The sequence below is a fragment of the Chelonia mydas genome, chromosome 6 (assembly GCF_015237465.2).
Source record: "Chelonia mydas isolate rCheMyd1 chromosome 6, rCheMyd1.pri.v2, whole genome shotgun sequence".
Lineage (NCBI taxonomy): Eukaryota > Metazoa > Chordata > Testudines > Cheloniidae > Chelonia > Chelonia mydas.
This window is the reverse complement of record NC_051246.2, coordinates 105,873,750-105,896,986: the sequence shown is the minus strand read 5'-3', so window position 1 is coordinate 105,896,986 and position 23,237 is coordinate 105,873,750. Positions and strand designations below refer to the sequence as shown.

Genomic DNA, 23,237 nt, shown 5'->3' with positions numbered 1-23,237 from the left:
TATTGTATCTAAACTGGTTTTCCTATCCCTAGAGCAGACTGTGCTGGCAAATGGAAAAAGACTGGAGAAATAAAATTGATGCAGAAAAGCAAGCAATTCAAATTTTAAAAATGAAACAAACTGGGATTTATTTTCCAATGAAGAACAACTATAGGAGACTTAAACTTGCCTCTGATCAGAAATCAGTGGCTGTTCAATAAGTTGCCAGCTTTTCCCCAAAACTCCTGCTTCTTTGCAAGGCGTGGCAAAGTCACAGGTTGCTGCTGGCAGAGTCTGTAGAGTGGATGGCAAAGGAAGTAATAACAGAGATTTCCGTCTGAGGATTTCAGGGCCCTCAGGAAGCTAAGCTCATTGCAAACACCCCTGTGACACGTAGGTAACTAGTATTATCTCCATTTCACAGAGGGGGAAGCAGATGCTGAAAAGTGAAATTAGCCAAGACTGCGTTGGAAGTCTGTGGCATAACTAGGAGTTGAACTCTTGATTCCCATTCCTGTGTCTTAACAGGACAATATTTCCTTTTATGCATAAACTTTATACTGCAAGCTGCTCCTGACTTCAGGATCCAACAGGATGGAAGGTCAGGAAAGCACAGGGAAGTAGGAGGTAGCTGTAGGGGGTCTGCCACTGGGAAGGGAACTGCGTAAGTTCCTCTCACGGCCCCACAGCATTTAGGACCAGCCTTCAGACTGGGAGCCTGGATATTTAAACCATATATTAGTTCAATGAGTGTTAGCTATTTTAATTTATCCACTGATTTTACCTGGCACACACATGATTCTAAAAAGTTTAAAAAATATAGAATTAAAAACCAGGAAAATTTATTTTTGTCCTCCTTTATTCTGGGCAATTTGGGGTTATCAACATTTATTTTTTGTGTGTAAAGATAAAAAAAAAATTTTAAATGGACCAAAACTTCTTTTTCACCTTTTTATGGAAATGCTAAAGGTGGCTGCAGCTAAATGCTAGGTTTCTTAGATGTACGTGCATGGCTTGTTTCTACCATCCACCCGCCACGTTGTTCCTTTGATCTTACTTGGTGGATAATACTGAAGATAACAAATTGAACACAATGAGATTGTTTGGCATTGAAACTGTCAGGCCAGATTTCATCCCTGGTACGTCTCTAGTGATTTCAGTGGAGTTTGAGCAGAGGTGAATGTGTCCCTCCATATCTAAGCAGGGTTTGTTGGACGTCTGACTGGCAGAAGCAGCTGCCTAGTGAAGGGTGGACAAAGCCAGGAGAAAACGGAGGTTCTTTGTGTTGGGTGGAGCAGGCACACGAGGATTGTGCTATTTTTGTCCCTCAGTGAATTGCACATTTAGCTTAAGATTTCACTTTAATCATTCTCGCCATTGTCTGCTTATTCTTGCAGGGCCAAGGGAAAGACATTTAAAATGAGCACTGGGACTGAAACTGAGCTTGGGCAGAGTTTTCAAAATCCACTGCGAGAGTTCCAGTTGTGGAAGCCATCGGCTCAGAGACTTCTGGACTCCACTGCTAATGTTGCTGAGCCCTCCCTGACACATGCTTTCTTACTTCAGATTGAGGTAGAGAGTTGCAGCTAAGTTAGGAAGCCAGTCTCTTGTTCGCACGGCACAAGCTGTACTGACACGTGCACGAATGCAGCTGTCTGTTGGAGACAACTGAGAATGTTTTCCAGTTCCTTTAGGAAATAACACACTGCTGAAACTCAGGCCCACATCTGCACTAATTGTGACAAAGTCACATCATTTTGAGCATTCTATTTAATGAGCTACAATTGCCAGTTGAGAAAGGAATGTTATATAAGAGTTAAGTGCCTTATTATTGCCTTTGGCAGTAACCCCACATCCATCTGGGTAGGAAATCTGAGGACTCCATTAATACTTTTGTAATAATATAGTTTAGATATTAAGATACATAATTGCTGCATGCACCCATGAATTGAGTAGTGATGGTGACTCCCTCGCCCCATGGATCTCTGGAATAAATGTTTTTATAAACAGGGATCAAACTGAACCATAACCCTGATAAGACAGTTTCATGTCAGGCACCATGTAGCTCAGGTAGGCTTCCTTCATGCAGATCAGCAAAGCAGCTGCAGAACCAGAGAAACGAAGCAGTCCGGTTTATATAAAAGAAATATTGGGAGCAGAATTTACGCCTTCCTGATGCAGTTTGTGGTATAGCAGCCTGAGTCATCCGTTATACCAGGACTCGAGTAGGCCCACAGAGCCCTACAGTGTTGCTCACAGCTTCCTCCTTTTAGGAGTGTAGACGACAGATCTCAGCAAGCAATGCTTCACCTTGATGCGAGCAGCCAGGCTTCATGCTGAGCCGTTGGGCCTCGTCTCCATATTTGGGATGAAGGTGACTGCAATTGGCTCCCTTTATGTAAAAAAATGAGTGCTGCACTTGGGGTTCTGGCAAGTTGCTGATTTGGCTCTCAGCTTGGCACACTGTGGGTGCCTTGTGGTATAGCAGGTATGCTCAAGATACTGTTGTCCTACAGCCATGGCCTTGCTGTTTTTCTGTGCATTTGCCACCTGATCCGCTCATGTAGCCCTGGGTGTTACGAGAATAATTGTTCTCCTGTAGGAATGCCTGGCTGAGAGCTCCCAATTCAAGGAGCAGTTGATGATGTTACAGCTGAAGAAGGATTTGCTAAGCAGTATCTTTGGTGAGGAGAGAGCAAAGTCTCTCCTAGCAGAGGTAACCGATACAGCAAAGGAGAGAGAAATTCTACACAAAAGTCTGCTACAAAGGAAAAGCAGACTGCAGGTTAGCAGTTAATATTCAGTTCACTCCAAGGCCTGTTTACTATTTAATATTGTGACAGAGCTCTATTCCTTGCCTCCGTGGGTCCCACATTTCCTGGTGGATTTCGCTCGCCTCAGAGGCTCACTGTGACCCTCCACATAACCCTTCTTTCTCTAGGGACAAGGGTCACAGTCTACTGAGCCATTTTCATCATAAGCCAGCAAGGGAGGTGAGGAGAAGTTGTCCTTCCTTGCACAGTCTCTGTTGTCTCCCAGTCTCAGTGATTAATCAGGGGGCAAAGGTGGGGGGGGGAGCCTGGGCCCACTCTATACTCCAGGCTCCAGCCCAGGGACCCTAATGGTATCAGCTATGGTAGCTGACCTTTTAGAAACATGACATGTACAATTCCCTGGGCTACTTCCCCCGCAGCAGCCCTCACTTCCTCAAGCTCCACTTCACCCTTACCTCAGGGTCTTCTTCCTTGTGCCTGATATGGTGTGTACTATTCAGCCTCTCCAACAGCACAACTTCCTTCCACAGCTCCTGACATGCACACCCACCTGACTGACTGGGAGGCTTTTAACTAGTTTCAGCCAGCCCCTGATTGGCTTCAGGTGTCCCAATCAACCTAGCTTTCTCCCTGCCTTCTGGAAAGTTCTTAATTGGCCCCAGGTGTCTTAATTGACCTGGAGCAGCTTCCATTTCACTTAACCTGGCACCAGGGATTTGTTTAGCCTGGAGCTAATATATCTATCTCCCACTACTTTTCTATAGCCATCTGGCCTTGCCCCATCACAATATCCATGCCAAAATTGTGATCAATCTTTTATTAATCCAGATTTGTATAAATAAATTCACTAATACTAACCAACTGTGTCTGATGCATTTTGTAGATTAATAGAAATGTGGATTATTGTGCAGGGCAGCTGCTTATTTGCTCATAGTGTCAAGTGGACACTGACAAAATAATATAACTGTAGTTATATCGAGTGCTCTTTTTTCTCTTTCTGCCTAGAGTTTGGTAACTCAACATAAAGACTTTGATGCAGGCTTTGTGCCTCTGCAGAAGAAGTTATCTGCTATCAGAGCCAAAGTAGATCTAGAGAATGAACCACAACCTGACCATTCAGGTAAAGAAAGACGACTCCAGAGACTACAGGTATGTATTTCAGTGATTGTTATCTATGCTACCTGCATGTTAATCACGCTCACGTTGGCAGATGGCCTGACTGATTTATTTTCCTTCTAGGCAAAATGTATAATTTATTTATGTCAGAAGTAACAGGGGGCGAGGAGAAGCCCTTCTTTACTTGACTTGTCACACAAGTAATTATCTGATTCTAGAAAGATGTTTGTTCTATGATAAATTTATACAGCCTGGTTCTGATCTCATAGTGGTGAGAATCAGGGTTGGGAACTGGGATTTTTCCTGTAGTGCCAAGAGAAATGAGCAACACAGCTGGGTCAACCTAACTTTTTAGTGTAGACCTGGCCTCGGTGACAGCAAAATCAAGTCCTTAAATTGCTGCTATTTTGGTGCTGTTGCACCATTGTGATGCTTTAATTAGCCTACTAGCAGTAAGCATGCTATCACTTGACTTCTTTGTAATCAGCTGCTAATGTATCAGAATGCCTGCTGGCTTCTTTTGTAAATTTTCAGTTCTGAGCATCAAAAACTAAATTGCTTAAAATTAGTTATTTTTCTTTAATACATCTCATGCTGTCAAATGGACTCAACTGCAGAATCAATGTTCTGACCTGTCTTGTAGGCCAAATGATGTTCAGTACATAAGTAGCCAATGTACAGTATTCCCTTTTCTCTACAGATGATCCAAGAAGAATTGGCAGAGTTTATAGTTCAAATGGAAGAGCTGCAGAATCTAGTTCACTCTAATCCCACAGATTTACCCCAGATGGGATTACCCCACAAAGATAAAATGAACCAGCTTTCATCTGACTATCAGACACTGAAGAGATCTCTGGAGGTAACTCATCATTTAGTGAAGAATTTAAAGTGGCAGCTGTGAAAATTATCCTTTCACGTTATCATAATGTCTGCTTTCAACCGCTGACATTTTCCGCAAGCGGAAGGCAGGGGCTGAGTTCTTATGGCCTTGATAAATCTTTAAACATTCCCCAGTTTTCTCTATTTTAATCTTCCTCCCCCTACATTGTGACCACCATCCTACCAACTGAGACTACACGTAGATGTAAATATTTTGGTTGTGGGAGCGGGGAATTTTTACCTATATAGTTATAAAGGTACAGCCCCTAGAGTGGATGCAGTTAAACCATACTTCTCTAAAGCACCTTTATGCCAGTATGTTTCCCTCTCTGTATGGGAATAGGTTATACCAGAATAAGAACCTTTATACCAATATAAATGTGTCCACACTAGTGGGGGTTGTACGACTTTATACCAGTATAATTAAACAATACAACTTTTGTGTTCAGACAAGTTGTGAGAAGTGGATAGACTCCCTTTTAGAGTCTATAAACACTACTCCTTGTTTGGTTTGGAAAGTCTCAATTGTGTAGTGTGAGGCTCCCCACCCCGGGGGGCTGAATCCATTGCCGAGTGTCCAGATCTTTTTGGCTTGGGCTCATGCAATGTTCTTGGGATTTCCTGCATCGGGCATTTAGTGCTGGGTCCTCTGGAAGGTTTATCACAAAGGCTTTTATAAGACCTAAAAGTTAACGAATCAAACCCACTGCAGTTACATCAAGGACTGAGTTAACCTAAAGCGGGGGGTTCTCAATCTTTTTCTTGCTGAGGCCCACCTCAGCATGCTATAAAAACACCAGGGCCTGGCAAGGGAGGAGGGGGGAGCGCAGGGTTCCGGGGCGGAAGGGAGGGGTCACAGACCCTTGAGCATAGGCATAGTTTTACTTCTATTGGGGCGGGGGAAGTAAGGGCTGGCGGGACTCGAGCCAGCCACGCACAGCAAGGTCCAGGGACGGAGCGCCACCTCCATCCCCTGACTCACTCAGGAGGCCATCCAGCCTGTGTGGGCCGTGGGGGGATGCAACCAAAAAATATAACTCAAAGTGGGGACTCAGTTCAAAAAGTTTGAAAACAGCTCAGGGTGCAGGCAGGGGAGTAGCTCAGGGTGCAGGCAGGGGGTAGCTAGGGACTGTGTGCAAGCGGGGATTAGCTCAGGGTACGGGCAGGTGGTAGCTAGGGACTGTGTGCGGGCAGCGGGGGTAGCTCAGAGTGGAGGCAGGAGGTAGCTGGGGAGTGTGTATAGGTTGGGGGGGGCTCCCAGTGCGGCTCCGAGCTTCAGGGGTGCGTGCTGGGGCTCCCGGCTTCAGCGCCGCACCACTCCCAGCTGGGGTGGGGGAAGAGGGGCGGGGGGCGCCGGCTTCAGCCCCACACTGCTCCCAGCTGGGGGGCGGGGTCGGAAAGGGGCACCGGCTTCAGTCCCGCACCCCCCCCTCTGCGGGGCAGGGTGGGGTGCCAGCTTTAGTCCCACACCACTCCCAGCTTCAGCACTGGGGCTCGGGGCATCGGGTTTCAGCTGCAGGGCTCCACAGCCCCGTGAAAGGGCTCACAGACTGCCAGCGGGCCACAGATCCCCAGTTGAGAACTGCTGACCTAAAGTATTTTGTTGCTTGTAAAAACAGGGATAAAAATCTTCCCTCCCAAAACAAACTGAGCTCATGTAAAATTCTCTTGGTTTGCTATGTCACTAAAAAAATTATTCGTCATAAAATTTGACTGTAATATGCTAGGGAATTCTAGTTTTTAATCACAAATAGTAAACAAATATATCACTGAAATAGTATTTTTCCAGGTAAAAGTACCATATGGCAGATCTCTTTCTATTATATCTAGAGTGATTTCACATGCAAAGAGGGGAGGAGGAAGTACTTAGTTCAGATACGAAAATATAGGATTTTTCACTTTGAGTCATCTGTAAAGAGGGAAACTATTCTAACACATAATGCCCCACCATGTGGCTAAGCTCAGATCTGCAGGCACTTGTCGATATCCAGTTAGGAGGTGCATTCCATGTCATGGTACTAAACAGCTAGGAGTTTCTGCCTTTCATCCATATTATCATTTCATTTCTTTGTGTTTCTATAGCACTCGTTGCCATAGTCTCTCTAGCGAAACCTGCTGTCTCTTTGTGTTCTATCACTGTTGTGTTTTTGTCACTCCTGGTATTTTTAGATCATCCTGGCACGGACCGAGAAGCACATTCAGGAGCATTGGACGTTCAATAATAAACTGTCAGACCTTCAGGGGTGGATCACAATGACTGAACAGAAGTTGGAATCCTATCAGGATGCCAGGGGGGAAAGGAACACAGAGAGCAGAATCGCAGACTTGGAGGTGAGGACCACATCTTGGCGTATGGTGTCATCATCCATTTGCTTTTGTGATCCATGCGGCAGGTAGATGTTCAGGGGAAGTGGTGTGTTCCCCTGGGCTCCATATCTATTTGCATTTGCCATGTAAACTGGAGGACAGAGGATTCCTACTGCCTAGCTGGACTGGTCTATGATGAGTGCATGATGATTTGTGGGTGGTTGGGGCAAAAGAAGCATCAAGCTTCTGTTGAAATGTCTGGGGCATCATTAAAGGAAAATCCAGTCTTGAAAGTGAATTCCTCTTGGCAGGATGGTTTCTCCAGACACACAGCAGTGTAGCATTAAATGGTGCTTTACTCTATTGGTTTATCCTACGTTGCATTTTTTGTGCCAAAGGGAAAATGTCCCCGTTCCCACGGTTGCTCAGTTTTTCCTTGATGGAAGTACTTTGGGGTCAGATTCACTCATTCGGGTGACTTACACTTCCTGTGCTAGCCTGGGCTGATTGGCCCTTGAGCGGGAAGCAGCAGCTTTAATTTCCACTGGGGGCTCCGGAGAAGCCCCACAGTGTTACCCTGCATCAGGGACGTTCTAACTACACCTCTTCCCTAATCCCATGCTACCCACTTCTTGGACTTTCCTGGATTCCTGCAGGAACCCCTCACAGATCCTGCTGCTGGGAACCCGTAACTTGTGTAGTGCCAAGAGAAACGAGCATAATCCTGGGCTGAACATAGCCCTTCATTTGACACAGGTATCATGCATTGTGGTAAAGCTTCAGAAATAGCAGCGACCCCTGAAAGTGACTGTGAGTGCTGTGAATTTCAGGGGCTGCTAGCTGAATTCCCGGATAAGGAGATCCAGCTGCACCTTGTTGGGGCTCATGGCCAGCTGGTGATTGAGAGTTCTTCTCCAGAGGGGGCAGCACATGTCCATACTGAAATGAACCAGCTGACAGAGTCATTGAGGTCACTCAAAAAAATGACAACCAGGTAAGTGTTCATATGTCTTTCCCTTGTCCCTTCGAGGGAAATTCTCTCTGCTGCTCTATAACCAGCCCTGCAAATGCTAAGCCTAAAGGAGTATTGAAAGTTAGGGGCTGTGCTTGATTCTCTTTTGCCTGCAGTGGAGTTACTTCTGATTTATGCTGGTGTAAGAAGGAGGAAACTCAGGCCAACTGTGTCTATGTCCTGCACAATACCTCCTCTGAGGCTTCAGCCAGGATATTGTGGTCTGTGAGCAGACACTCTACCTGGCAAATCTCCCTTAGGCCTGAGCCATTAAGAGCTTTGCAGTACTTGAGTCAGGAGATAAGGCTTTGAATGAGAGTGTTGCAGATGTGAACAGAGAGAAAAGTCTGGATCTTGGAGAGGTTATGGAGGAGGAAGGGGAGGCAAAACTTGGATATTGCCTGCATGTGTGGGGCTAGGGAGAGAGCAGAGTCAGAGGCGCCTCTGGGTTTGGAGACCAGAGGGGCTGGGAGGGTGACATTGTTAGTGATGACAGAGAAGAGGACTTAGGTGGGGGGAGCTGAGATGCTCACCCAAGCACGGTGATAGCATGTCTAGGTTAGTTATCATGATCAGCCACCCCAAACTGACAGTCTCTACCTCCCTTGTATCCTTCAAGTATTAGTAGGAGATAATGAGACTCTTGAGCTGTGCCTCTTGCAGCCACAGCAAACCAGCTGTAATGGGGGTGACAGTTTCACACAGTTTTGTGTTGAAACCTCATTAGATTTCAGAGCATGGCTCCCAAGCATAAACAATTCAAATGAAAGCCATTCAGAAACAAGCCAAGTCAAACACACACACACAGAGCTCATTCTTTAATTAGGTCTTGCCAGCAGCTAAGTGTCACTTTGGAAGACATTCTTACCCCTACCGTTACCAGATGCCTTGGCTGTTACCTGTCAAGGAATGCTGCTTAATTAGAGCCATACATTCCCTCTCCATCTCCGGTGTGAGCTCTTGGGTTCCTTTACAAGTGGTTTGTCTGGATTACCAGGTGCTTGGGAGGAATTCTATGGCTCTCGTGATTTCTGTGGGTGTCCTGGATTTTGTTGAGAAATACATAAAGAATTAACAGGTTGCTCACCTGCTTCTGATGACGTTTTTTTGTTTTTTTGTTTTTAGAGCACTCTCAATTATTTTCATTTTGGAATTTGTTTAGAACTGGTCCCCTCCCCCTGCCTTTTTTCCCCACAAGCATCAGGCTTCTCAGAGGTTCGATGTGTCCAAACTATGCAGCCATGACCTCCTCCACCAACCATACATTAGCTCTCTCAAATGGCTCTCTCCAAATGAGACAAAAGTGCTTCTATCCATTAATGACAATTTCTGGTTTATTTTCCACTCAGCATAAAAAGATCTTTCACATTGTGCCTAACCTCACTTTAGCTCTGTGACGGGTTGGACCCCGCTTTCTGGGATGCCACCTGACGTACTGGGATTTCACTGAGCCTGCCTGCTCCAGTAGCCTCGGCTCCCTCTCCCTGTTTTGCTGAATTAGGCTTACCAGCCTCTGGCAACACGCACGCTCACACCAGCTGTAGAATCACACACAGTCCGCAAACAGCACTCTCTGAGAAGACTCAGTTAGGAAATTGCCCAGCACTCAAGTGCAGCTCCCCTCTGGAAAGTCTACCCAAAATAATATTGTCTTGCACTGTAGAGAGATCTATACAACGTAAGCTCATAAATTCGCCCCCTCCCTCAATGTGGAGGAAGATGTTCACAACTTCTTGCCCCGCCACCCCAGTTAGAAATTGCATGAACTGGGCTTAATAATAATAAAAAATAAGTTAATTAACTATAAAAAGCAGATTTTAAGTGATTATAAAGGATAGCAAACAGAACAAGGCAGATTACTAAACAAATAAAACAAAACACGCATACATACTAAGCTGAAGATCTTAAAGAGACTGGTTTCAAGAAATAATTTCTCACCCTAAATGTTGTTTTAGGTAAGTTGCAGACTTTCTATAGCTTAGAGTTCCGGTTATTTGTCTTTACAGACTAGACTCCTGTCTTAGTCTGGACTCAGCCCTTGCCTTTCCTACCGCAGAGTTGCTTTGTCTCTTCAGGTACTTTCAGTCGTCTTTCTTCTTGGGCAGGAAGGCAATGGAAAAGTCTTGTTTGCCTTACCCCCCCCCCCAACCTTAAGTAAAATTTACATATAGCGGGAATCTTTTGTTTCCCAGTCTTGACCTCCCCGTCCTTTTAGTGGAAAATTACCAGAAGTCCAAGATGGTGTTTAGTACCAGGTGACAGGACCAATTGACCTAGTAGTGTCAGCCTCTCAGGAAGGAGAGAGATTAGTATCTTCAAAGTCTTATTGTTTCTTCCTAATGGCCCATCAAAGCTGATGGCCTATTGTCTGGTGGGTGTCTCCCAAATACAAACACACAGTTGTAATTGTTACATAGTCTATATTCCTAACTTTAGATACAGAAATGATACATGCATACAAATTGGATAATCACATTCAGTAAATCATAACCTTTCCGATGATAACTTACAAGATCCATTTTGCATAAAATATATCTCAGTTATGCCATATCCATGTCATAAGCATATTTCCATAAAGAATATGGGGTGTAATGTCACAAGCTCCCTCCGGCTTTCACTCAGCCCTGACCTAGAACTCCAAGCTTGTCTCCCTGCATGTTCTCTGCCTCCCACCCAAACAGTCTTGGCTCTGCCAGTGCTACTTTCTAACACCCCCTTTGTTTCCTTCTCCTTTTTCTACCTTCATGCCTTCTTTCACACTTCTCCTCCCCTCCTCCACACCTAGAGTGCCTTTCCGGAACCCTTTAACCTGGCTACCACCACTTCCTCATTCAGATCCCACCTCTGCTGTGGCACCTCTGAGAATTAAGCCAATAAAAATTATATTAAGAAATCCATATTTAGCAAAACCACCGAGATGTATCTGTGATCCTTTCCCTACTGCTCCCCTTACTCCATTTTTGTTTATGACCATCACTACTTGTGTTATGTCCACACTGAGAGTGGGCTCCCTTCAGGCCAGGGGCTGTGTAGTTATCTGTTTGAGTGCAGTTAGTGCACTGTCTGGCTGGGTGCTCAATAAATAAAATAACCCACCAATAACAATGAATAGCTTTCCTGCCCCTATGCTTTCCTGTATCTGCAATGCCTCTTCTGCAGTGCAATCCCATCCCTCGGTCCATTGTATTCCCCTGTTTTAAAGCACATTTCTTCTGTCATCGGCTTGATGATCTTCCCAGACGCAACAACCCTTTTGGCTTACTCTGAAGCCTCTAATAATAAACTAATTATCTTCAAGTCCTGCCTGCTACTGCTCCGTAGTAAGGCTTGTTAAAATCTCTAACTACTGCTGACTCGCTAGGGAGCTCAGTGCAACCCACCCTTGATGTTCTGAGGCATTTCTTTCATTCATCATTTTTCAGGCTGTTGCATGTTCTTCTCTTGTCCAATCTTCTGTTGGCTGCTTCACCCCTCCCCCTAGCCCCCCCTCTTCTTTTAAAATGAGCTGTTCTGTTATTGGTATGTCTTCACTGCAGAGGTAACTCTAGTGGTCTTCACTTGAGTTATTTCTCTCATGTTCACCGAGCTCAAGTGAGAGCAGCTGCACTGCAAAATAACACTTGGGTTTCTGTGTCTGCACTGCACTCACTTGTGTGGCACTGAGACTTCTGAGGACACGTCCCATGGTCATGCCATGAATTCTTTCGCTGTGCGTTGTGAGAGAGAAGGCCGTAGCTATGCTGCTGTAGCAGCTGTGGTGTAGACATGGCCTTAGCATCTCTGTACCTCATTCCCCAACTGTAAAATGGGGATAATAATCCCTACCTCCCAAGGATGCTGTGAGGCTAAATACATCATAGCTTGTGAGTCAGTCAGATATTCCCCTAATGGGAGCCATATAAGCAACTTAGTTAGAGCACTCTGCCTGCACCATGCTCGCAGTTCCGTAGGCGTGGGAATGAGGGATATGTTTGGGAGCCAAACGCTGATCCCCGGTGGCATTTCATTATCTGCACTTTGCTAACTGGAGACCTTGACAATGAAATGACAGCATCATTGGGCAGAGGTTACATATTCTAGCCATGTTAATTATGTGAGCTTTCTGGATGTACATAAGTACAGCACTATATTAAATCTATAGGCAATACCGGCAGACCTTGATATTAACTGTTTAGAATGTTTTAGATTGGCAAAGCGTAGTGGTGCGCCAAGAAACACTCCTGATATGGAGCCTTAGAGGAAAGGATACTTAAAGAGGCAGAGCCTAAAATTATAGATGGGCCTGAACCAAACCCCAACAGCCACGCGCTCCCAAACTGAGAAAGTTTGGATCCAGCTCAGGCCCATCTCTGTGTGGTAGGGGAAAATGAGGAATGGAAGGGCTAAAGGGTGCCAGCAACTTTTTTAAAAAATCACCCTCTTTTCCAAAAATATTGTACTATTAGTCATTTTAGGTATTAACTGTAACTCAGACAATAGAGGGGGAAAGGTTTCTCATGTTGTTTAATAAATGTATTTTGACAGTGCTTTGTGTGTTGTTAATTTCACTTGTTCCCATGTGTAGTATTTCCACACTACAATAATGGAGAGAAAATATTTATTAAATATGAAAATGAGACTGTAAAACCCACAAAAGCTGGAATGGCAATTCAGGATCAAGCACAGAACATGAAATTACCATTAACGTTCCTTTTTTAAAGAGCCTAGATTTCAAGCTGACAGTATCCCTTTCAGGGACTAGCCCACAGTCATGCAGGAAGTCTGCGGCAGACAGGAATAGCACCCAGATCAGCTGACCCCTGCTGTTGTGCCTTAACCGCAAGACCATCCTTCTCGTCAACTGTACTTTTCCAAGGGGCCACTTCTGGAGCTGGATCTTAATGTTTTGCAACATTCTAAGCAGAGCTAATATTCTTTCCTACCTATCTATACTAATCGTATTTATGGCAGCGTTCACTATAGTACCTACTGCGGTTCAGATCTGCTGGTCCTCGCTGAACGTCGAACACAGTGCTGTGCATGCGTATGTGCCCGTATTCACGCAAAAATAACCTGCACCAACGTGTACAGTGTGGAGCTACATTTACATGATTAGGGTTACTGGTGATGCTCCAGTGATTCCTTGCTGCCAGGAAAGCCTCTTGGTACCCTAATCAGCTAGACATGACCCCAATAGAGTGCGGAGTCACCAGAACCGCTACATGGGACAGCAGTGGTTTGAGTCCCATGCTTTTTCATTTGCTTGAAGCACTGTAGAGACAAGGGGGCTCAAGATGGTACAAGGAGGGAGCATGTCAAGGAAATCAGCAGACAGGCTGAAGTATTAGATCCTATCAGTGGTGTTGCTTGTGCGCAGAAGAGTGTTGTTCTGATAACTTTCTTTAAAGAGCTACAAGTCAGTGCTAGCACTGAGTACCACTAATACTTTGTAACACAGCTGATTTGTTACTTGTTCTTACTTTATTAATAGTAAGGAAATAATTGCAATAATATTTTTAAGCATAGATATATTGGTTTGGTTCCCCACCCCTTCCCCCCATTCCATGGATGTATCAGTTGTCAGGTGCATCACTGCATTGACTTCTCTGATTTTGTATTTTCAAGCCTTCTCAGCAGCATGCAGCCAAATACAACAGTGGTTGATACAAGGAAGAGTATAACCATCATGGGTAATACACGGACGACTGGGTTTGCCTTCGGCTCTTCAGAGGTAACTCTCAAGCGCTCCCAGGTGAGAGAAGCAATCTGTATCAGCGTTCCTTAATAACTTTACAAAGCCCATTTCCCCTGGGCTCTGTCTGATACCGTATGTAAAACTCTCCAGTTTGCAAAGTCCAGCAAACATCTGAAATGTGGGGTTCAAGGCTCTGATCCTTACTGGGTCATTAGAAAGCACATCCGACCTCTTCAATTTGGAAAGATTGATGTAGGAGCATACAAATCCCATACAAATCAGTGGAAGTCACTCAGCCAAACTCATATGTACTGTTTTGGATATGAAACGGTATGTGTTATAGTAGAGACCCTTGTAAATAGTACCATTATGCCAGGCAGAGAGTTAGAAAAAAACACATGGAGCCTTCTGTGTTTTGCTAAATTCCGCATTCCACTGTCAAATGTTAGTAGCGCAAACCCAGGGCCAGATTCCCAGGTGGTGTAAATCCGCATAGCTCCAGTGCAGATGGTTTACACCAGCTGAGGACTTGGCCCGACATCTCCTTCCTGTGACCAGTTAATTATAACTTGAATCAAAGATGGATGGTCCCTCCTCCTCCATTTCCAATTATTTTGTCCTTCTACATGCATAACTCCTATGAAAATCATAGGAGATTTTGTCTACATAGGAAATCCAGACCTAAAGTTCTTCCTTATATTGAGAGCCTGTGGGACTCGAGACTTCAGTGGAAGGTGAGGGTGCACAGCACCTCTCAGGAGGAACTCAGCACTTTGTAGAATTGGCCTCAGTTAAGATGAGACAGGAGAGACCAGACCTGGACCCTGGTGATGCCCCACTGGAGTCAATGGGCATTCAGCAGGAACATGATCAGGCTGTTGGTGACTGAAGGCAGTAATAATAATGTCTGTTTCCTTTTTTATAAATTCCTTTTTGGGTTTTGTTCTGTGACTCAGGCAAATGTGAGCAAAGAGGAAGAGAACAGTCACCTCCTTAAACTCATGAAGGACTTTGAACAGTGGTTACATGTAGAAAATGCCAAACTGAGCAAGATTCTTGTCACGAAACCCTCCAGTTGTGAAGAAGTTAAAGCAATACAGAGCAAGCTGAAGGTTGGTTTTCAAACACTAATTTTCTGAGTGTAGGGAATTACGTTGGGAGATGAACTTAAGAATGGCCATCCTGGGTAATACCAATGGTCTATCTAGCCTAGTATCCAGTCTTCTCACAGTGGCCAGTGCCAGATGCTTCAGAGGGAACGAACAGAACTGGGCAATTATCGAGAGATCCATCCCCTGTCATCCAGTCCCAACTTCTGGTATTCAGAGGTTTAGGGACACGGGCAGCATGGGGTTCCATCCCTGAGTATCTTAGCTAATGGGCATTAATGGACCTATCCTCCATGAACTTATCTAATTATTTTTTTAACCTAGTTATACCTTTGGTCTTCACAAGATCCCCTGGCAGCAAGTTCCACAGGTTGACTGTGTGTTGTGGGAAGAAGTACTTCCTTATGTTTGTTTTAAACCTGCTGCCTATTAATTTCATTGGGTGACCCCTAGTTCTTGTGGTATATGAAGGGGTAAATAACACTTCCCTATTCACTTTCACCACACATTCATGATTTTATAGACCTCTATCATGTCCTCCCTCAGTCATCTCTTTTCTAAGATGAGAAGTCCCAGTCTTTTTAATCTCTCCTCATAGGGAATTTGTTCCATACCCCTAATTACTTTTGTTGCCCTTCTCTGTATTTTGTTCCAATTCTAATATCTTTTGTGAGTTGGGGCAACCAGAACTGCATTCAGTATTCAAAGGATGGTCATACCATGAATTTATACAGTGGCATTATGATATTTTCTAACTTCTATTATCTATCCCTTTCCTAATGGTTCCTAACATTGTATTAGCTTTTTTGACAACCACCGCACACTGAGTTGATGTTTTCGGAGAAGTAACCACAATGACTCCAAGATCTCTTTCTTGAGTGGTAACAGCTAACTGAGACCCCATTATTTAGTATGTATAGTTGGGATTATCTTTTCCAGTGTTCATTACATTGCGCTTGTCAGCATTGAATTTCATCTTTCTATTTTGTTGCCCAGTCTCCCAGTTTAGTGAGATCCCTTTGGAACTCTTCGCAGTCAGCTATGAACTTAACTGTCTTCAGTAATTTAGTATCTGCAGATTTTGCCTGACCCTTTTACAGACATAGGTGCTGCAGCATGCCCTGACTTGAAGTGGCTTTCATTATATAGAGGGTTTAGAGTTTGGTTCAATGGCTCTCAGAACCCCCACTATAAAAATTTTTCCAGCACTCCTGTTTATAGATCATTTATGAATATGTTGTACTGTGCACAAATCCTAGAGGGATCTCACTGTTTACTGCGTTCCATTTGAAAAGTGACCATTTATTCTTACCATTTGTTTCCTGTCTCTTAACCAGTTACTGATACTTGAGTGGACCTTCCCTCTTATCCCATGACTCCTTACTTTGCTTAAGACTCTTTCATGAGGGACCTTGTCAAAGACTTTCTGAAAGTCCAAGTACACTATATCCACTGGATCACCTTTCTGCACATGTTTGACCTCCTCAAAGAAATCTAATAGATTGGTGAGGCATGATTTCCCTTTACAAAAGCTGTGTTGACTCTTCCCTAACATATAGGGTTCATGTATGTGTCTGATCATTCTGTTCTTTTCTGTAGTTTCAACCAGTCTGCCTGGTACTGAAATTGGGTTTAGCAGCCTGTAATTGCCAGGATCACCTCTGGTGTCTTTTTAAAAAATAACTATCTGCCAGTCATCTGATACAGAGGCTGATTTAAGCAAAAAACTATATATTTCAGATAGTAATTCTGCAATTTCATATTTGAGTTCCTTCAGAACTTTTGGGTGAACACCATCTGGTCTTGATGACATATTACTGTTTAATTTATGAGTTCTAAAACTTTCTCTATTCACACCTCAGTCTGGGATAGTTCCTCAGACTTGTCACCTAAACAGAATAGCTCATGTGTGGGAATCTCTCTCACATTTAACTTCAAAAAGGGGAACTGCACAAAAGCAAGGAAGCTAGTTAAATGGAAATTAAAAGGAACAGTCACAAGAGTGAAATGCCTGCAAGCTACATTGAAACTATTTTAAAACACCATAATAGAGGCTCAAACTACCGATTCAAATAATTAATTCAGCTTCTGTATGATGACTTTGTCTTTCTTGATGCTCCTTTAACACCTCGATCATCCGTTGACATACTTCCTGCTTCTGATGTACTTTAAAAACTTTGCTGTTAGTTTCTGTGTCTTTTGCTGGTTGCTCTTCAAATTCTTTTTTGGCTTGCCTAATTATATTTTTACACTTGACATGCTTATGCTCTTTATTGTCCTGTCTATTTGCCTCGCATTTTTGAAGGATGCCCTTTTGCCTCTCACCTCTGTTTTAGTCTACTGTTTAGCAATGGTGGCATTTGTTTGGTCCTCTTTCTATTTTTTTTCACATGGGGTTTACATGTAGTTTGAGCCTCTATTATGGTGTTTTAAAATAGTTTCCATGTAGCTTTTAGGCATTTCACTCTTGTGATTGTTCCTTTTAATTTCCGTTTAACTAGCGTCCTCGTTTTTGTGTAGTTCCCCTTTTTGAAGTTAAATGCTACAGTGGTAGGTTTCTTTGGTATTTTGCCCTTTACAAGGATGTTAAGTGTAAGTATATTATTGTTGATTTTACTGAGTGGTTCAGCTATGTTCACCTCTTGGACCAGATCCTGTGCACCACTTAGGACTAATTCAACAATTGCCTCTCCCCTTGTGGGTTCCAGGACTAGCTGCTACAAGAAGCAGTCATTAATGGTGCCTAGAAATTTTATCTGTGAATCCTGTCTTGAGGTGACATGTATGCAGTCAATATAGGGATAGTTGAAATCCCCCATAATTATTGGGCTATCTGTTTTTGTAGCCTCTCTAATCTCCCTGAGCATTTCACAGTCACCACCATCCTGGTCAGTTAGTCAGTAGTATATTCCTACTGCTAAACTCTTGTTATTCAAGCTTCGAATTTCTAAGGTACCATATTATAAGATACAGTTTGATTCATTTAAGATTTGTACTATATTTGTCTCTATGCTTTCTTTCACATATAGTATCACTCTCCTACCAGTACTACCTATTCTGTCATTCCTATATATTTTGTACTCTGGTATTACCATGTCCCATTGATTATCATTGTTCTACCAAGTTTCTGTGATGTCTTTCATATCAGTATCTTCATTTAATGCCAGTCACTCAAGTTCTCCCATTTTAGTATTTAGACTTATAGCATTTGTATACAAACACTTATAAAGTTTGTCAATATTTAGTTGTCTGCCTTCATGTGATTCAGTTGAATGGGACTCTTTTTCATTTGACTGTTTTTCTTCAGTTCCTACCTCTACTTTATCACTTTCTATCCTCTCCTCTTTACTAGGATTTAGAAGGATGCTCTTTAATCAATCCTCTCCTAAGGATTGTATTGCCTGTCCTCTGTCTGAACTGTGTGCTTCTCCGCAGCTTTCAGCTGTCCCCCATCTCTTAGTTTAAAAACTCCTCTATGATCTTTTTAATTTTACATGCCAACAGTCTAGTTCTGTTATGGTTTAGGTGGAGCCCATTCTTCCTGTATAGGCTCCTCCTTTCACAAAAGATCCCCCAGTTCCTAATAAACCTAAATTGCTTCTCCCAACACCATCATCTCATCCATACATTCAGACCCTGCAGTTTTGCCTGTGGAACTGGAAGCATTTCAGAGAATGCTACCATGGAGGTCCTGGACTTTAATTTCTTACCAGGCAGCCTAAATATGGCCTCTAGGACCTCTCTAGTATGTTTCCCTATGCCATTGGTGTGTATATATATATATATATATATATATATATATATATACACACACACCACATATACCACAACTACCACTCCTCCCCAGCACTGCACTTATGTCTATCTAGATGTCTCAAGAGGTTCGCAAGCTTTGTACCTTCCAGGCAATTCACCATGTGGCTGTCCTGGTCATCACAAACCAACTATGTATATTACTAATAGCTGAATCCCTGGTTACTATTATCTGTTTGTGCCTAACAACTGGGATTCCCTCCCCCGTAGGGGTATCGTCAGTGCAAGAGGATACCGTGATATCATCTGGAAGGAGGGTCCCAACTATGGTATCTTTTCCCTCCATTCCAGCTTGATGTTCTTCTTTCCCAAGACATTCATCCTCCTCCACAGTACAGAGGCTGAAATGTGGCCAGGAGCCTTTCAAATTATTTAAAAGCTAAAATCAGCATCCAGGGCCATACACATCTCCCTGCTATAAAACTCACAGGACAGGTGGGTCTGTAAGGGGAGAGGGGAGATCTGTAAGGGCCCCCACGCTGCAATGGAAAATTCAGAGTCATACTACAACATTTGCGTAAGACATTTTTCCATGTCACAGACAGGCTCGTTTGACACAGATATTTTAACATTTCTGGCTAAAATCTGTCTTTTATTTTTTATCCTCAGCGTTTTAATACTTATAATCAATACAATAAAATCCACCAACAATGACAACTATAAGAGGAAACCTAACAATAAAAGTCCTCAGTTAAGAGAAATCCTGCAGATGTAGACCATCCTACATGAATATGTGATGGCAAAATAAAAATAAATGCATAAACATAAATGCAGAGTTCCCACCAACTGGATGCAATGCTAATGTCCTTTTAAATGACTGAATCTCTAGTGTTGGCAAGGCAGCGATTCCCTTAAATGCCATGTTGCTGATGACCTTGTCTTTCCCTGAAGGAGCTACAGTCTCGTGTTCCTGAGGGGCAGTGTCTTTTTGAAGATCTCCTTAGTCTTCAGACAGTTGTCGGGACCTCTGAAGATGTGGAGGACCTGCGTTATCAATGGATGCTCTATAAATCTAAACTCAAAAACTCCAGCAGCTCATTGGTAGGTGAATGGGCATCAGAGGTGTTAGTATTAAATACACTGTAGTACTTTTCCATAATTCTTTTAAGTAACTACTGCTTTTTGACAGCTGTAGTCCCAATCCAGTAAGGACATAAACAGGTGCTTAACTTTCAGCGTATAGGTAATCCCACTGAAGTCAATTGAATATGTTTATATATACACGCACTTTCAATATTCAATTAGAAATCCTGTGGCCTCTTTGTCTCCACACAAGCAATGCTCATTACTTTTCCTTGAGTAAAGACTTCAGATTTGGCCCAATAGTGATATCATCTAACATGATATTGTGTAAGGGACTGGGGCATAGGTGGTCTTGCCTAGTGGTCTCAGCTGGGCTGAATCTGCCTACCAGGGACAGGAGTCGCTGAGCTGGAGTTGGAGGAATTGCAAGGCTAGGTCTCATAAACAAGTGTCAGGGTCAGAGTCAGGCCAGGGTCGGAGTCTGGAGATCAGAGGCAGAACTGAGGGTTGAAGTCAGGCTGGAGTCAGAGATCAGATATCAGGAGTAGAGGCGAAGTCTGGCATTGCAGCAGACTGAAATCTGTGTAGTTGCCCAGACAACTTCCTGGGGCAACCACTGGGGTTAAGTAGGGGCACTTGGCCAAACAGAGGGCTGCAGGGTACTGTCACTCTGGGTCTCTTGGGTTGTATTTCCTGAGTCACCTACTCTCCACAGTGCTCCCTGGCAATGCCTCCATATGGCCTCCCAGGGGTACTGTGGGAATATCAACTCCCCTACATTCTACAGACCTGGGTTCTAGTCCCTGGGCCCTTATACCATGTAGTTGGGGGTGTGTGTGTGTGTGTGTAATATATAACTTTCTCTTAGACATGTAATGAGGAAATCCCAGTCAGGGGCTTCCTTCCCTTCCCCCCCCCTGCTCCTTCTCTCCCCCACAGAATGTTCTTTTGCATAATTACTGTAACAAGGTTATATGCCCACATAACTCTATTTGTGTAATTGTCTTCTGTTCTGTGGTGCTCTGTGAGTCAATGTGATCAGTATAGTCAAGAACAGAACAGATTGTCTCAGAAAGAAACTACAAAAGGAGCCAGTTTCTTTATCACATTCACTTCATGGGCTTAGCATTTGGAATGGTATAAAGAGCTGATGTCATAGACAATTGTAATTGATTTTAATGTGAGGACCAAAGTATAGGTCTGGGTAAACATAAAGTTTTATATCAGAGAGTTGTATGTGAAAGCATTGTAAAGAAGGTGGAGTTTATCCAGTAACAAATATTGCAAATAATGGTAAAGATATTTGCAGTTAGTTTAACATAAATTTGCATAGTTAAGTCCTGGTTTTCCAAAGTGACTAGTGATTCTGGGTGCCAAACTTTGAGGCCTGGTTTTTAGATTGTGGGTACCTGGCACTTTCGGCAATAAATCCTCTTTAAAGTATTGTAACTTGGGCACCTGAAAAATGAGCCACCTAAAATGACTCAATATTTTAGAAAACCTTGGCTGTAAGCTGTGGGAGAAAATCTGTAGTTTTAGTCCTTCTCCGCTAGTCTTCAAAGAAGCTGTCAATGAGTTTCAAATTGAAAGTATTTATTTAGAACACAAATCCTTTGATTTGCAGTGGAGGTGAAGGGCAGTCTCTGTGAATCAGAAATAGTGTAAAATCAGAGTTATTGTGTGGTGCATTTTTTGCCCAAGTACCTTGTGTAAGAATACATTTAGTCAATAGGTGTCAGTAAAATCAAAGCTATTTCTTAAGTAACACTGCATCTAACTTACATTGTTAGGAAACAAAATCCATTTGGGCTTTATTTCTGATGTGCATTAAAAAGCTCATTAAACACCAATCACCTGCTGTTTCAGCCTATCCAGATGACCAGAAATTTGAAAGAAACGTTCCCCCAGTGAAATGAATATTCCATTATAGGTTCCACTGGGATCTCGGTTTCATGGTATTTTGTGTTTGTGTTTATATTTTTCTTTTTTCTTTTTTTTAAACAGACTCCTAGATCTTTGGAAGAACCTGATGGATTCAGAAAGGTACAAAATTTTCCAATCATTAAACTCAGAAATGTTAGATTAGAAGTTTCACAGGTAATTACTTTTAAATGAGATTTTTTTTAAGGTTCTTGAAAAGAGTTGGATGCATTAGGATAAGTGTCTATATAAAGTACCTTAATAAGGAAGCTGCTCTTCTACAAGGCCCAGTGTACATTTAAAAATTAGATCAACCTAGCTCCGTCGTTCAGGGCTCTAACATTTTTCTTTCTTTTTTTTTGCACCCTGAGCACCATAACTAGGTTAACCTAACCCCCAGTTGAGATGAGGCTAGGTCGATGGAAGAATTTCTGCAGAGTTGGGTTAACTACTTCAACAGAAAAATCCATTCCACTGGTATAGGCTACACTTCGGTTGTAAGTGACACAGATGCAGCTGTAGCTGAGCTGCTGTAGAAGCTATAGTGTAGACCAGTGGTTTTTAACCTGCGGGCCGCTTGCAGCCCACTTAGCACATAGTTGCGGCCAGCGTGACAGCCTCAGGGCCATACAGGTTATATATATATTGTGTGGATGCATCCCAAATAACACATAGAGGAGAGCTGCATATGCGGCCCACAGTGGTAAAGAGGTTGAGAAATATTCCAAGTTTAAAAAGGAGAAGCAGTTTCCTTTTTAAGGGTATTGCCCTTGGACTATCCTGCCATCACAGAAGCATAGGAACTGGATGTCTGTCCATCTCCTGTTTAGATGAGGGTGAACATTTTTGAAAGTGCCTAATAATAATTAATAATAATTTGGGAGCTTACATCCTCTCCTCAGCATTCTCTACTGGCTGTGTTAGGTGGCTCTCCACTCACTGTGTGCTGGCTTTTATGAATCCCGTTCTTAGGTGCCTATCTGTCCCTGTGCATTATATGGGGAGTCTGGGCACCTAACTTGGTGCTGTGGATTCCAATAGGCAGTGGGATGCCTAAATGTTATGCATTGCAATGCTGAGCCTAAGTCTCCTTTTCAGATCTAGCCCTTAGGAGCCTAAATCTCATTGGAAGTCAACACTAGCCTGGTGGGCTTTGCGGAGTCCCAGAATTGAGTATTCCCCGTGGTGTAGTTTTGTGTAAATGAATCACATTGTCTAGTGCTTGCACAACCTTGTATAGAATTGTAAATCCCTTGTTTACAAGTCCCCTGCTGATTAATGGTTGTTTAAGGCTGGCCTGGGTATTGGTCACCTCCTTTGTTGTTACTGGAGAACTATCAGTGGGCGACTCCCAAACTCACAACATATTTCAATAACAACCATCTAACAGAATCTCATAACTTCATACACACTAACAATATACATATTTTGACAGAACAATGGGTCTCAGCAGATATCTTACATGACATGCTTTGTATGAAACAACACACCCATATATGAATGATGTATATGGGGGTTACTGGGTGCTACTGTGGGGTACAGTGTGTCACAGGTTCCTAATTCACATTTTGAAATTTAAATTTAGCTCATGCAGTCCATGTCCCTTCAAGTGAAGAATTGTAGGTAAAGTA

General features: G+C 43.2%; 1 protein-coding gene across 11 annotated transcripts in view; it reads left to right on the top strand.

The window, feature by feature from the left end:
* Nucleotides 1–23,237, top strand: part of SYNE3 (spectrin repeat containing nuclear envelope family member 3) — a 102,525-nt gene that overhangs the window by 52,319 nt on the left and 26,969 nt on the right. For 10 of the 11 annotated variants that reach the window (XM_037900906.2, XM_037900904.2, XM_037900902.2 and 7 more), the window contains 10 exons: nucleotides 1,377–1,551; nucleotides 2,582–2,764; nucleotides 3,759–3,902; nucleotides 4,570–4,728; nucleotides 6,918–7,079; nucleotides 7,886–8,049; nucleotides 13,672–13,798; nucleotides 14,698–14,853; nucleotides 19,555–19,704; nucleotides 21,691–21,729. In XM_037900906.2, the coding sequence (XP_037756834.1) occupies nucleotides 1,377–1,551; nucleotides 2,582–2,764; nucleotides 3,759–3,902; nucleotides 4,570–4,728; nucleotides 6,918–7,079; nucleotides 7,886–8,049; nucleotides 13,672–13,798; nucleotides 14,698–14,853; nucleotides 19,555–19,704; nucleotides 21,691–21,729 (1,459 nt within the window). The remainder of the gene's footprint in view (nucleotides 1–1,376; nucleotides 1,552–2,581; nucleotides 2,765–3,758; nucleotides 3,903–4,569; nucleotides 4,729–6,917; nucleotides 7,080–7,885; nucleotides 8,050–13,671; nucleotides 13,799–14,697; nucleotides 14,854–19,554; nucleotides 19,705–21,690; nucleotides 21,730–23,237) is intronic. The other variant, XM_037900901.2, reaches the window with a different exon arrangement.